Genomic DNA, 14,254 nt, shown 5'->3' with positions numbered 1-14,254 from the left:
ACTTCTCCCTTTGTTTTTAGAAAACAGTAGTAAGGTGTTAACAGCCCATTTCCACATGTTTTGGTAAATACATGCAGAGGAAGTTGTCTCAAGATGGGTGTCTGTTATGTCTGGACTGCAGGAAGAAAACACAGCCATGCATTTAGCAGTGAAGCGTGGGCACACAGAGGTCCTACACAAGATTCTGGAGACTGGAGTTGACGTCGATGAGAGGAATATAGTGAGTGGACTGCAGTAGACTGATGCCAAACTTTCTAACTTAATTATACAGGTTGTGTCTTTTTGTATTTTGTCTATACTACCTGTTTTAATTTTACACAAGCTTCTCTTCAATTGTGCTTGTAACCATGGTATGCTGTTTCCTGTAAGTGATGGTGAACAATGGGCCTCATGCAAGAATCTGTTTGTATTATTATCCTAAATTTCCCTTACATATATTTGTAGAGTGAGTTTGTACAAACATTATACGTTAGATCCAACTGACAAAAAGCAGTGCTGTTAATGTTGTCACCTGTGGATCACACTGTCACTAAAATAAATTAATGTTTCAATATGAAAAGCACTTAAAAAAACAGGGATTTTCAAGGAACTCCTTGCCATAATGGGTGATGTTGCAATGCCATGTTTTCTGCTGGTGCTAGATCAGACAATGGAACACCTTTGTTCATTGCGATATTATTCAATATTCAGCCTACTAAAATAACTTGACATGCCATGTCTGTTGTGTAGAACAACCACCAACTGTGTCGAGGTGCATTTTCTTATCCAAGTATAATCCAGAAGCTTTGAAAAGGCCACATGCGCTGCACGGTTAGATGAAATCCTGCAGTTTCGCGGGGGCTTACATATGTCTCTGTCATAGAGTTCGGCGGGAACTGTGTGTGCCACATATGTCAGAAAGGGTATCAAAGACCCCTACTTAGAAGTCTAACATTGAGCAGGCCCAAAACATATGGCCAAAAGTGCCTAGATCACACTTGATTCTTGGACAATTTTCATCTGTTCCTGGAAAGAGTGTAGCAAGCCGGCTGTTCGAGAGTTGAATTCTATGAATTACCTTAAATTGCAGCAGCCTGTGTCTGATACATGTTGATGATTTATGTACTAACCCAATGTAAGTTATGACAATAATTATGGATCTATGAGACCGACCGATTAGGAGGGTCGGCTCACTGCCCATAAAGGTCCCCAGTGAGCTCCTCCTCTTGCCTGAACGCCTCAGCCCGTTCTGCGCGACGAGAGATGGTGACGGTCATCGTTCGGTCTCATAGATCCATAGTTAAAGTCATAACTTACGATCTATTTTGACCTCACTCAGACCGTCACCACTGTCTTGACCTTGGATGACTAGTACCATCAGTGTCGCGAGGAACTCCAGGAAGACTCCACTGCCTCACATCCTTGCCCAGCAGCTGAGAGCAGTACCGCGGAACCCAATGGTGTGGGGATGCCAGGTTGACTGTAGAACCTGGAGAACATAGCGGGAGCGCTCCATGTTGCTGCTGCACAGATTTCTGAAAGAGGAAGCCCCCTCAAAGCGTCCCAGGAAGTGGCCAAGGTATCTGGGAGGTTCTGTCTAGAGTAGGCCTCAGCGATTGTGTTAACAATCCAATGGGACAAATACTGTTTAGACACATGGAGGCCAACTTTTTTTGCCAACAAAACAGACAAATAACTGAGAGTGTGAGCACCTCAGAGACTCTTACAGACAGAGCATGTAACTCCCTCACTGTCTTGGCAGAAAATATAGCCAGGGGGAAAGCTGCTTTGTGAGATAGAAAGTTAAGGCTGGATTGCTCAATAGGTTCATAAGGAGCCTGCTTGAAGGACCTTAATACCAAGGGGAGTTCCCACGATGGAGCCCTGGCCGGTCGCAGGCGGTATGCTCTTTTAATGAACTGAGACACCAAAGGATGTCTCCCAACTGAAACATCTCCCACTGTCTCATGGAAAAAAGAAATCGCAGTTGTGTGTATACCTTAATGGTTCTGGGTGCCCTGTTCGAGTCCAAAAGTGACTGAAGAAAGCGTGGAGGTGGGCTTGATTTGGGCACTCAGCTGTGGGAGGGGGAATGTGTGGAGCTGGCTCAGCAGGAGCAGTAACAGGTGAGTTGACACAGCTGACACAGCTGCTTGGAATTGTCTAATCATCTTCTCCTTTAAATGCAGTAGCAGCCGGACTAAGAGGGAGCTGCTGACTGACACACACTCACATGGACATTAAGCGTGGGCTTTAAGATGCACAGTGGTGCAAAGTGGTGAGGCGTGTGTGTGCTTCATAATAAATATTTGAAACTTTGCTCTGTGTCCCATGTGCACCACAGACATATCGCCATTCTTCATTGATAAGGGACAGACTGTATAGAGTGAGTCATGACACTCAGATAGCAGAAGAATTTACCCAGCTGTTGGTTCCAAAAAGCCGTCGGGAAATGGTTTTCCAGGTGACTCACTTCAACCCGATGGCCGGTCACATGGGGTACGACAAATCACTTAACCGGATTATGGCCTGATTCTATCTAAGTTTGAACACGAGGACGACCGAAATTGGGATACGTCCTGGACCTGAGAGCAAAGCTTCACACACTGGGTCAGTTACGTGATAATTTGCTCAAGGCCCTGGGACGTCGACAACACCTGTACAACAAAGGAACTAGACTAAAACAATTTGCTCCAGAACGTAATTTCTCGCCAAGTGGCACGGTCCCCTTGTGGTCACACGACGAGTGGGCGAGGTAGACTACGAGGTTGTGCGTTCTGACAGGGGCGGGGCAACACAAATTTACCACCTCAACCTCCTCAAAGCATGGAGAGAGGCGATACCTGTCTATCTAGTGAACTCGGTATTGGAGAGAGATGAGTTAGGACCTGAAGTATCTCACTCCAATAATCCAACCTCACTCCTTGTGGATGACCATCTCTCACCGTCCCAGAGAGCAGATGTTGCCAGGTTGCAGCAGCGCTTTGTGGATGTGTTCTCCCGTCTGCCAGGCCGCACTAACCTCATACAGCACCATGTCAAAACTCACCCGGGCGTGACTGCGTGGTCATGTTCCCTATCGGTTACCTGAACACAAAAGAAAGGTGGTTCAGAAGGAATTGGATGCCATGCTGGAGATGGGGGTAATAGAAGAATCCCACAGTGTCTGTAGTAGCCCCATAGTTCTTGTGCTGAAGAAGGATTGGTCTATTCGGTTCTGTGTGGATTATCGCAAGGTGAATAATGTTTCACGATTTGATGCATACCCAAAGCCCCGGGTCGAGGAACTGCTGGATCAGCTAGGCACCGCTCGTTTTTCACGACACTGGATTTGATCAAGGGCTACTGGCAGATTCCCCATGTCTCCAGAGACCAAGAAAAAGACGGCTTTTTCTACTCCGTATGGTTTGTACCAATTTGTGAGACTCCCATTTGAGTTGTTTGGGGCCCCAGCCACCTTCCAACGTCTCATGGACCAGATGCTGCGTCCTCACACTGCCTATGCTGCCGCCTACTGGATTAGCAGTTACCCGCTCTGGACCCAGAGACATTAAGGCTGCCATCTCCCGCTCAACTGGAGGCATATCCCCCATTCCTGTTTCGGGAGCATACTGGATCTTAGCCAGTCTCCAGCAACCTGCTTTGAACTGAGGTGCGCCACTAGGGATGTTCCATGCCCTCCTGAGCATATGCTCAGGAAGACTCCCCTCAAATTGTGTGGATTTAGGCTGCTCTAGCCCAGCAGCGCCATCAGACTGCTCATAACTTCCAAAAGAGGAATTTTGAGCATAGAGAGAGAGAACATCAGGCTGAACCACATTCTCCACCTGATAGGAGGGTAACATTTCAGGGGAGGATTCCTCTGAGTGCCCATGCACCGGCTGTTGTGGCAGGATACTGGGCAGCTAGGATTTGCATCTGAGTGTCACATTGACGGGACATTGAAAATGTGACAAGCAAGCACACAAACACACACACAAAATCTTAGAGGAAATTCTGGAATACTAACCTAATACAATACAAAGCTAAAAGCTCATCTAAATCATAACCATCCAATCCAGTTATCACAATAATTTCCGGGACAAAATATTGTCCGACAAAACATATTGTCACAGGCCTACCTTAATACCTTTTCAATGATGCATCAAGTAAGAGGTTTCCTTGCACAGTTTCTGAAATCAGTGGTGATACCCAGCCAAGAAATTACCAATATAAATGGGAACTGTAAAGAAAAAGGTATAATAGATATATTATTGCAGCGCCAAAAGGTTAACCTCAATTATATGCTGGTGCACCTGAATAAAAACTTAGGTGCAAGATGTTGGTGACCCAATAACAATGCATGGAATTTGGCATGGCCAGCCCTCCATCCTCCCTCTGCCTTTTGAAGAACTCCTTTATTTTACATGGTATCTTATTCTCCCAAATATACAAACATTTAATTTTATCAAGTTCTCTAAAAAAGACTTGGGACTAAATATTGGAATGGTTAATAGAATTCTAGGCATGGTCGTCATTTTAACTGAATGAATTCTTCCTGCTAGTGACAGGGGAAGAGTCGACCAACACTCCATATCCTGCTTGGCCTTTATAAAGGCTGGTTTAAAATTCAGTTGAAATAAGTCCCCATACATTTTTGTTACAGTCACTCCTAGATAAGTAAATTTGTCTCTACTGATTGTGAATGGGCAAGTAACAAATTAAATATGACTCGCTTTGTCGTTTATTGGAAAAATTCTACTGTCATATTAATTTTATATCGTGATTCTTTTTTGAGCTTTTTCGTTATTGGGGTCTGAAAAAAAGGAGGAGGAGGTTGGCATATAATGAAAGTTTTTGTATTTGTCCAGCTCTAGCAATACCCTTTATGCCAACATCATTTCTTAGGATGCATGCGAGGGGCTCAATGGCGACATCAAAAAGCAGGGGGGATGAGGGCAGCCCTGTCTTGTCCATCTGAATAAAGGGATATATATAGATATATTTAGGCACAGTCTTGTTGGTACGGAATGAGGCCTGTGGGTCTTTATGTTATATACTCGCCTAGGAACAGAAGGAAGGGCCAAAGTCAAAACTATTGAGTGAAAAGCAACGTTTGTGAGGCAAGAGTTTAAGCACAACATCAAAAAGTAAAAAAAAAGGAAAATTGAATCAGTGAATTAACAGTTGACAAGTTACTTAATAATAAGTCATCCATCTCTGTGTTTTACGCTCCCTTGGACATCTTGATATTTAGTAGGTTCATTACTGAATTTAGAATTCTATTATAATTCAAATTATAGAGTCAAACTGAATGATGTCAACATAATGGTATGGTGTACTTTATATATTTATTTACACTTGCTTTAAAGTGATGAAATATACAATCCTTTAGTGAAAACTTGATCTGACTAACAGCGGAATAAGTCTGGACCACTCATAAATAATGTTCGTACCTGTAAGCAAACTCAAATTCTGAGTAAATTGGTGAATGAGGCAAGTTCTCCTAAATCACTCGTAAACACAACTTAAGAAAAAATCAGTTTGAGTTCCTGTGGTACTTGCACAAAGCCCAGTGTTTTCTTCCACCATCAAATATTACAGTTTTTGTCTGTGGAGGAATTAAATTCATCTGAGTATTGTTTAACGTAATAATGTCAACAAAGATGATGACAGTATGAGGTGAATATATGGGAACATCACAAAGCAGTTTTATCCTATTTTATACTACTTTCTTGTATCTCTTGGTTTGTAAAATGACAGAATTCAGTACAAATAATTCATCACATTATTAAAGCCCAATTATATACTTTCAATTTACTTGTTTTGTCCAACCAACCATTCAAAACATGAGCAAATTTGACAGCTTCACAGTTTTTCTCTTCACAGTCGCCCAGTGCTTGCTCTTTGTGGGAACTGTCGGTTTGTCCATAATATTGTAAGGTCTCTACTCTGTAAAGTGCCTTGAGATAATGTACATCGATACAATGCTTGACATTTAACAGCTATGTGTGTGTTTTGTTCACCAAGACCGAGACCTGACAGAAACCAATTATAGGCATGTTTGTTTATTATTTTAAATGATTTATCTTTATCTCATTTATGAATTGCTTTGTGATCCTGATCAAACTATCTTGTGGACCATTTATGGAGGCTAGAGGTTCCTCACCCCTGTTTTAAGACATGCAAAAGGTTTCACTGTATGAATACCATATAAATACTAAAGTAGAAGGCATACTAAACCCTCTGATCTGTAGTTAAGGGGTTAGGCTGTAGTGGTTTGATAGACAGAAGATAGGTGCTGGTCAGTCTTGTTTCATAAATAAATGAAATTAACCTCAAAGCACACTAGTACGTCATGTATCAACAAGATACTTGCATCTCTGTTGAACTTCTTGGTCTACTGTGGCTTGGAATGTACTCAGTGCAGAGTACTGACTGAAATATACTTGTTATATTTTAGGACGGTCTCACAGCATTTCACCTTGCAGCTGATGGAGGTCACTATGAATGTGTCAAACTGCTCTTGGAGTCCAGCTGTAATGTAAATGCACAAACTAATGTACGTTTTTTTCCATTAATGTCATACTTTATATCACGTAGAACAAACTCAAGAGATTATTGAGGAAATGTTTTGATGCTGTGAAAATGTAAACCTTTGTTTCCATCTATCTGCAGAAGAATATGAATGCTCTCCATTACGTAGCTCAGCATGGCTTTGACAGAGAGGCCAGTTTACTTCTGGATGCAGGAATCAATTTCAATGCCATAGACAATGTAAGTAATCTCAACTCTATGGGACTTGTTTCTTTTTAGTTTAAAAAATGGTAAGAATGTGTAAATCTTTGCAGCATTTGTTTTTCAGTTTTAGTTTTATCTAGAGAGCATTCAAAGGCAGAATTGGACAACATGGAGGCGGCAAAGTGGTACAGTGGTTAGCACTGCAATAAGGTTCAAGGTTTGGCTGGGGCCTTTCTATGTGGAGTTTGCATGTTTGCCCTCTGTGTTTGGGTGAGTTTACTCCTTGTACTCTGACTTCCTCCCATTGTCCAAAGACTTGCATATTGGGGTTAGGGTAATTGGAGACTCTAAACAGAACATAGGTGTGAATGTTAGCGAAATGGTTTGATCACATCAAATGCTGCGCAAAATTTGTGTCATTCGCTTCATTCGCATCTATCACTCAAGTTGGAATATTTGTACTCGCTGGACTCAGATCCTGGCGCAGATCCGAGCTAGAGGGTGATCAATCCGGCCACTAGTCAGCCTCAGGTAGTCACCCAGACACAGCTCCTAGAGATGAAAGTGAAATTCCCAGAGCTGTTTGGCTCCAGATGGTCTTGTGAACCCTGCACAACGGGGCTGGCTTTGTTGGCATTTCCAGGTGCCTCTGACTTTTTCCCTTAGTTTTTTGGCATTGTTTTGGATCGATCTCCTCCAGTGCTCATCAGAGTAGATTGTGGGACTCTTCACAGGCTTTACTCATCAAGTCAGATTTGTGTGACAGCTAGCTATTGTCCATCATGGGAGCAACTGTTCTATATCCTGGTATCTACCTTTCTGGTACCTTTTTTTCTTTAGGGTGGGTCTACAATTTACTGGTATCAACAGCCATTCACACCTTGACTCATAGGACCCCAATGACCTGCAAACTGGTGGGGGGTAAACATATACCTGGTTTTCACAAGTCACATTCACAAAATGATTCTCTATCACACATACATCCCATTCACACAGTAATGGCACAGCCATCAGGGGCTATTTATGGTTCAGTATTAGACTGGAGGAATAGGGGATCCAACCACTTAATAGTGGTTGAACTGCTCTTCCTCCATAATCACAGCCTCCATGTAATGGTCCATATTTATTTACTAGTCTTGATGACCACTCAAAGTGCTTCACAGTACAGTTTTGCACTTCACCCATTCACACACACGTTCATACACTTTGGCACACAAAATGAGGGAGACTAGGATGGAACTGCTGACCCTCTGGTTAGTGGACGACCCTCTAATGAGCCACAAGCACCCACAATGTAAAACCTCCATCACAAAATGTCCCATTTAATTATTGTTGACACTTCAGGACTTTGGTTATGTAATGTGTATGCAGAATTATGATTGAATCAATGCTGTAGAGCAGTGATAACGCACCTTTTCGAGCCCAAGATCACTTTTTAATTTGAAATGTAAGCTGAGATCTACCACCGTGATACCAAATTTATGTTTAAGGCTTAATGAAGAGCATACATATACACAACAAAAGGCAGTTATGCAACTTTATCTATTCAATGCACAATATTCACATTAATATCAATTCATATTTACAAAATCTGTTCAATGCACAATATTTAGCTTGTCAGTTCAACAATATGTTCTGCATCCACCAGCTGATTGCGATCACTGCTGTAGAGCATTTGTAAAGATTTTAAATTTGGTTTTAAATGATGGAGCACATACACCGAACCTATAGGTTTAGTTATTTATAATTAAAATGGTTTAGAGTATATAAATTAAAGTGTGTGATAAATATAGGGGATTTGTTCAATAGTGTTACTAGTTAGTGGCAAGATCTGTGTATAACACATTAGTTTTCAAAGTTGCCAGTTTTAGATTTCAAACTGGTGCATGCATACAGTAAATGTATACACTACATGTATATGTCCGTATTGTAAATGATAAAGAGGGGAGTTGATAGTAAAGTGCTACCATTTATCTTTTCCTAAAAAATAACCTTTTTCTTTATCATTGTGTTTTATTCAGCAACAGAACACGCCACTCCACATGGCTGTGTTCAACAATCACACTGAGGTTCTACGGCTGCTGATAGATGCTGATTGTGACCTCGACCTCACTGACAGTGTGAGTACAAGCACCTCCAGCTGCACTGGTTCACACAATAATAATGATAATAGCAAGATAGGAGTAAGAATACAATATAGAATAGAATAGAATACAGTGAATAAAACAATAAAGAATTAATTCTAAAAATATAAACTGAAAATAATAATAACCGAGTAATGCAGTACCAGTGCCTAATGGTAAATATAAATAGGGACGAGAATAAGATAAGCATAAAATAAGAGTAAATAATATGGGATATAGCACATGATATTGAATATTGCACATATTGAAATATGATGTTGAAAAAAACAGTAGTACTGCATGTGAATGGTATTATTGCACATTAGTGGTAATCTTGCTCATGAAAAAAGGAAAAACAACTTCTATTGTAGATGTTGCTGGTGTTATTTCTAAGTGTCCAATTATCCGTGGTAGTCCCTGCAGAAGGGAGACGAGTAGTACAGTTTGATGGACACAGAAAGAAAAGACTTCCTCTGGCGTTCTGCGCTGCTCCTCTGTAGTCTCAGTCTACCTCTGAAGGTGCTGGGGTGTGTCAGCAGTATAGCATGCATGGGATTGAGAGGCATACGGAGTAGTTTCCTCAGCATCCTCCTATCTGTCACTCAACCAGAGACTCAAGTTCAGCCCCCAGGACAGAGGCAGCTTTCCTGATGAGCTTGTTGAGTCGGTTAGTGCCAGCTTCCTTCACCCTGCTTCCCCAGCTTACTGTCTCTATATCCTCCCCATGTGCATTACATAAAACATCCCAGTCATTCACCTCAGCTCAGCCCTGTAGAGTCTGATCAGCTTCATGAGACCTTCCTCCTCGAGTTCTGGTGATCACTAGTTACCGTGGAACTGCAAGAATGTAGAGGAGCTTGAGGTAGACCAGGTTGACATCTGATCTGCCAAGGGGAGGGAGAACTCTGGAGCTGTATGCTTCTTTGATGTTATACATATAGCAAGTCCAGTGTTTTGTTTTCCCTTGTCTTACAGTCCATAAACTGCTTGAAAGTGGGCAGAGATGTTGTCAGGATAACATGGTTAAAAATCCCCAAAGATGGCTACGAAAGGCATTAGGGTGCAGGGTCTAGAGCAGGGGTATTCAACTAAAATTTAAAGAAGTCCAGTTGGAGAAAATTTCTTGAAGCAAAGGTCCGGAAGATCATAATGTCTAACTATTTAGTGTGATATATATTTAAGTAGCCTAGTAGTTGTATCAACATCTGCATGTACTAAATACCTGACTGTCAAATCAAATGAATTCAGTACGATTCAAAAGCTTTGACAATATTTATTGTCACGTAACAAAGAACTGAACATATATGTATGATTGCAGATATGTACAATGTTCTCTCATTAACTAAATAAAAGTAGGGCTGCATTTCAAAATAAGAGAAAATAAATAAAATGTGAAAATTGTGCATGTTCAAATAAAGGGCTTAACTTGAGAAAAATAAAATAAAGGGAGCAAAAGCTTGAATTTCCCTTTTTCTGTTTCACATCTTGACTCAAAAGTCTCAACCAATTTTACAGATAATAAATCTCAACACATCTTTGAACAGATTGAACAGTTTTAGAATCACTTTCTTCCCCTCTTATATCCCACTCCCCCACTTTGTTCGTCTGTTTCTCTCCCTTTCTCCGTCTCACTCCTGTTTCTCAACTTTCTCCGTCTCACTCCTCTGTTTCTCTCCCTTCTCCGTCTCACTCCTCTGTTTCTCTCCTTCCTCCGTCTCCCTCCTGTTTCTCTCCCTTTCTCCGTCTCACTCCTGTTTCTCTCCCTTCCTCCGTCTCACTCCTGTTTCTCTCCCTTTCTCCGTCTCACTTCTGTTTCAACTTTCTCCGTCTCACTCCTGTTTCTCTCCCTTCTCCGGCCTACCTCTCTGTTTCTCTCCCTTCTCCGTCTCACCTCTGTTTCTCTCCCTTCTCCGTCTCACCTCTGTTTCTCCCTTCCTGTCTCACTCCTGTTTCTCCTTTCTCCGTCTCACTCCTCTGTTTCTCTCCTTTCTCCGTCCTACTCCTGTTTCTCAACTTTCTCCGGCTCACTCCTCTGTTTCTCTCCCTTTCTCCGTCTCACTCCTGTTTCTCAACTTTCTCCGGCTCACTCCTCTGTTTCTCTCCCTTTCTCCGTCTCACTCCTCTGTTTCTCTCCCTTCCTCCGTCTCACTCCTGTTTCTCTCCCTTTCTCCGTCTCACTCCTGTTTCTCAACTTTCTCCGTCTCACTCCTGTTTCTCTCCCTTTCTCCGTCTCACTCCTCTGTTTCTCTCCCTTTCTCCGTCTCACTCCTCTGTTTCTCTCCTTTCTCTGTCTCACTCCTCTGTTTCTCTCCTTTCTCCGACTCACTCCTCTGTTTCTCTCCTTTCTCTGTCTCACTCCTCTGTTTCTCTCCCTTTCTCCGTCTCACTCCTCTGTATCTCTCCTTTCTCCGTCTCACTCCTCTGTTTCTCTCCTTTCTCCATCTCACTCCTCTGTTTCTCTCCCTTTCTCCGACTCACTCCTCTGTTTCTCTCCCTTTCTCCGTCTCACTCCTCTGTTTCTCTCCCTTTCTCCGTCTCACTCCTCTGTTTCTCTCCCTTTCTCCGACTCACTCCTGTTTCTCTCCCTTTCCCGTCTCACTCCTGTTTCTCTCCTTTCTCCGTCTCACTCCTCTGTTTCTCTCCCTTTCTCCGTCTCACTCCTCTGTATCTCTCCTTTCTCCATCTCACTCCTCTGTTTCTCCCTTTCTCCGTCTCACTCCTCTGTATCTCTCCTTTCTCCGTCTCACTCCTCTGTTTCTCTCCTTTCTCCATCTCACTCCTCTGTTTCTCTCCTTTCTCCGTCTCACTCCTCTGTATCTCTCCCTTTCTCCGTCTCACTCCTGTTTCTCTCCCTTTCTCCGTCTCACTCCTCTGTATCTCTCCTTTCTCCGTCTCACTCCTGTTTCTCTCCCTTTCTCCGTCTCACTCCTCTGTTTCTCTCCTTTTCCGTCTCACTCCTCTGTTTCTCTCCCTTTCTCCGTCTCACTCCTCTGTATCTCTCCTTTCTCCGTCTCACTCCTCTGTTTCTCTCCCTTTCTCCATCTCACTCCTCTGTTTCTCTCCTTTCCCCGTCTCACTCCTGTTTCTCTCCTTTCCCCGTCTCACTCCTGTTTCTCTCCCTTTTCCATCTCATCCTCTGTTTCTCTCCCTTTCTCCGTCTCACTCCTCTGTATCTCTCCCTTTCTCCGTCTCACTCCTGTTTCTCTCCCTTTCTCCGTCTCACTCCTCTGTATCTCTCCTTTCTCCGTCTCACTCCTGTTTCTCTCCCTTTCTCCGTCTCACTCCTGTTTCTCTCCCTTTCTCCGTCTCACTCCTGTTTCTCTCCCTTCCTCCGTCTCACTCCTGTTTCTCTCCTTTCTCCGTCTCACTCCTGTTTCTCAACTTTCTCCGTCTCACTCCTGTTTCTCTCCTTTCTCCGGCTCCTCCTCTGTTTCTCTCCTTTCTCCGTCTCACTCCTCTGTTTCTCTCCCTTTCTCCGTCTCACTCCTCTGTTTCTCAACTTTTCCTCGTCTCACTCCTGTTTCTCAACTTTCTCCGGCTCACTCCTTGTTTCTCTCCTTTCTCATCTCACTCCTGTTTCTCAACTTTCTCCGGCTCACTCCTCTGTTTCTCTCCCTTTCTCCGTCTCACTCCTCTGTTTCTCTCCCTTCCTCCGTCTCACTCCTGTTTCTCTCCCTTTCTCCGTCTCACTCCTGTTTCTCATTCTCCGTCTCACTCCTGTTTCTCTCCTTTCTCCGATCTCACTCCTCTGTTTCTCTCCCTTTCTCCGTCTCACTCCTCTGTTTATCTCCCTTTCTCTGTCTCACTCCTCTGTTTCTCTCCTTTCTCCGACTCACTCCTCTGTTTCTCTCCATTTCTGTCTCACTCCTCTGTTTCTCTCCTTTTCCGTCTCACTCCTCTGTTTCTCTCCTTTCTCCGTCTCACTCCTCTGTATCTCTCCTTTCTCCGTCTCACTCCTCTGTTTCTCTCCTTTCTCCATCTCACTCCTCTGTTTCTCTCCTTTCTCCGACTCACTCCTCTGTTTCTCTCCTTTCTCCGTCTCACTCCTCTGTTTCTCTCCTTTCTCCGACTCACTCCTGTTTCTCTCCCTTTCCGTCTCACTCCTGTTTCTCTCCTTTCTCCGTCTCACTCCTCTGTTTCTCTCCTTTCTCCGTCTCACTCCTCTGTATCTCTCCTTTCTCCATCTCACTCCTCTGTTTCTCTCCTTTCTCCGTCTCACTCCTCTGTATCTCTCCTTTCTCCGTCTCACTCCTCTGTTTCTCTCCCTTTCTCCGTCTCACTCCTCTGTTTCTCTCCTTTTCCGTCTCACTCCTCTGTTTCTCTCCTTTCTCCGACTCACTCCTCTGTTTCTCTCCTTTCTCCGTCTCACTCTCTGTTTTCTCCTTTCTCCGTCTCACTCCTGTTTCTCTCCTTCCTCCTCTTTTTTCCTTTCTCTCCTTCTCCTCTGTTTCTCTCCTTTCTCCGTCTCACTCCTCTGTTTCTCTCCTTCCTCCGTCTCACTCCTCTGTTTCTCTCCTTTCTCCGTCTCACTCCTGTTTCTCTCCCTTTCTCCGTCTCACTCTTTCTCCTCTGTTTCTCTCCTTTCTCCGGCTCACTCTCTGTTTCTCTCCTTTCTCCGTCTCCTCCTGTTTCTCTTTCTCCGCTCACTCCTCTGTTTCTCTCCCTTTCTCCGTCTCACTCCTCTGTTTCTCTCCCTTCCTCCGTCTCACTCCTGTTTCTCTCCCTTTCTCCGTCTCACTCCTGTTTCTCAACTTTCTCCGTCTCACTCCTGTTTCTCTCTCTCCGTCTCACTCCTCTGTTTCTCTCCCTTTTCTCCGTCTCACTCCTCTGTTTCTCTCCTTTCTCCGTCTCACTCCTCTGTTTCTCTCCTTTCTCCGTCTCACTCCTCTGTATCTCTCCTTTCTCCATCTCACTCCTCTGTTTTCTCCCTTTCTCCGACTCACTCCTCTGTTTCTCTCCTTTCTCCGTCTCCTCCTCTGTTTCTCTCCTTTCTCCGTCTCACTCCTCTGTTCTCTCCTTTCTCCGACTCACTCCTGTTTCTCTCCCTTTCCCGTCTCACTCCTGTTTCTCTCCCTTTCTCCGTCTCACTCCTCTGTTTCTCTCCTTTCTCCGTCTCACTCCTCTGTATCTCTCCTTTCTCCATCTCACTCCTCTGTTTCTCTCCTTTCTCCATTCACTCCTCTGTTTCTCTCCCTTTCTCCGTCTCACTCCTCTGTTTCTCTCCCTTTCTCCGTCTCACTCCTCTGTTTCTCTCCTTTCTCCATTCACTCCTGTTTCTCTCCTTTCCCGTCTCACTCCTGTTTCTCTCCTTTCTCCGTCTCACTCTCTGTTTCTCTCCTTTCTCCGTCTCACTCCTCTGTATCTCTCCCTTTCTCCGTCTCACTCCTCTGTTTCTCTCCTTTCTCCGTCTCACTCCTCTGTATCTCTCCCTT

General features: G+C 43.7%; 1 protein-coding gene across 4 annotated transcripts in view; it reads left to right on the top strand.

The window, feature by feature from the left end:
• ankdd1a (ankyrin repeat and death domain containing 1A) overlaps nt 1-14,254 on the top strand; it is a 44,853-nt gene that overhangs the window by 14,350 nt on the left and 16,249 nt on the right. For 2 of the 4 annotated variants that reach the window (XM_035153414.2, XM_035153419.2), the window contains exons 7-10: nt 122-220; nt 6,422-6,520; nt 6,637-6,735; nt 8,721-8,819. In XM_035153414.2, the coding sequence (XP_035009305.2) occupies nt 122-220; nt 6,422-6,520; nt 6,637-6,735; nt 8,721-8,819 (396 nt within the window). The remainder of the gene's footprint in view (nt 1-121; nt 221-6,421; nt 6,521-6,636; nt 6,736-8,720; nt 8,820-14,254) is intronic. The other 2 variants (XM_035153417.2, XM_035153420.2) reach the window with 2 other exon arrangements.

Source organism: Hippoglossus stenolepis, chromosome 1, assembly GCF_022539355.2.
Source record: "Hippoglossus stenolepis isolate QCI-W04-F060 chromosome 1, HSTE1.2, whole genome shotgun sequence".
In the NCBI taxonomy this organism is placed as follows: domain Eukaryota; kingdom Metazoa; phylum Chordata; class Actinopteri; order Pleuronectiformes; family Pleuronectidae; genus Hippoglossus; species Hippoglossus stenolepis.
This window is presented reverse-complemented; position numbering and strand designations above follow the sequence as displayed.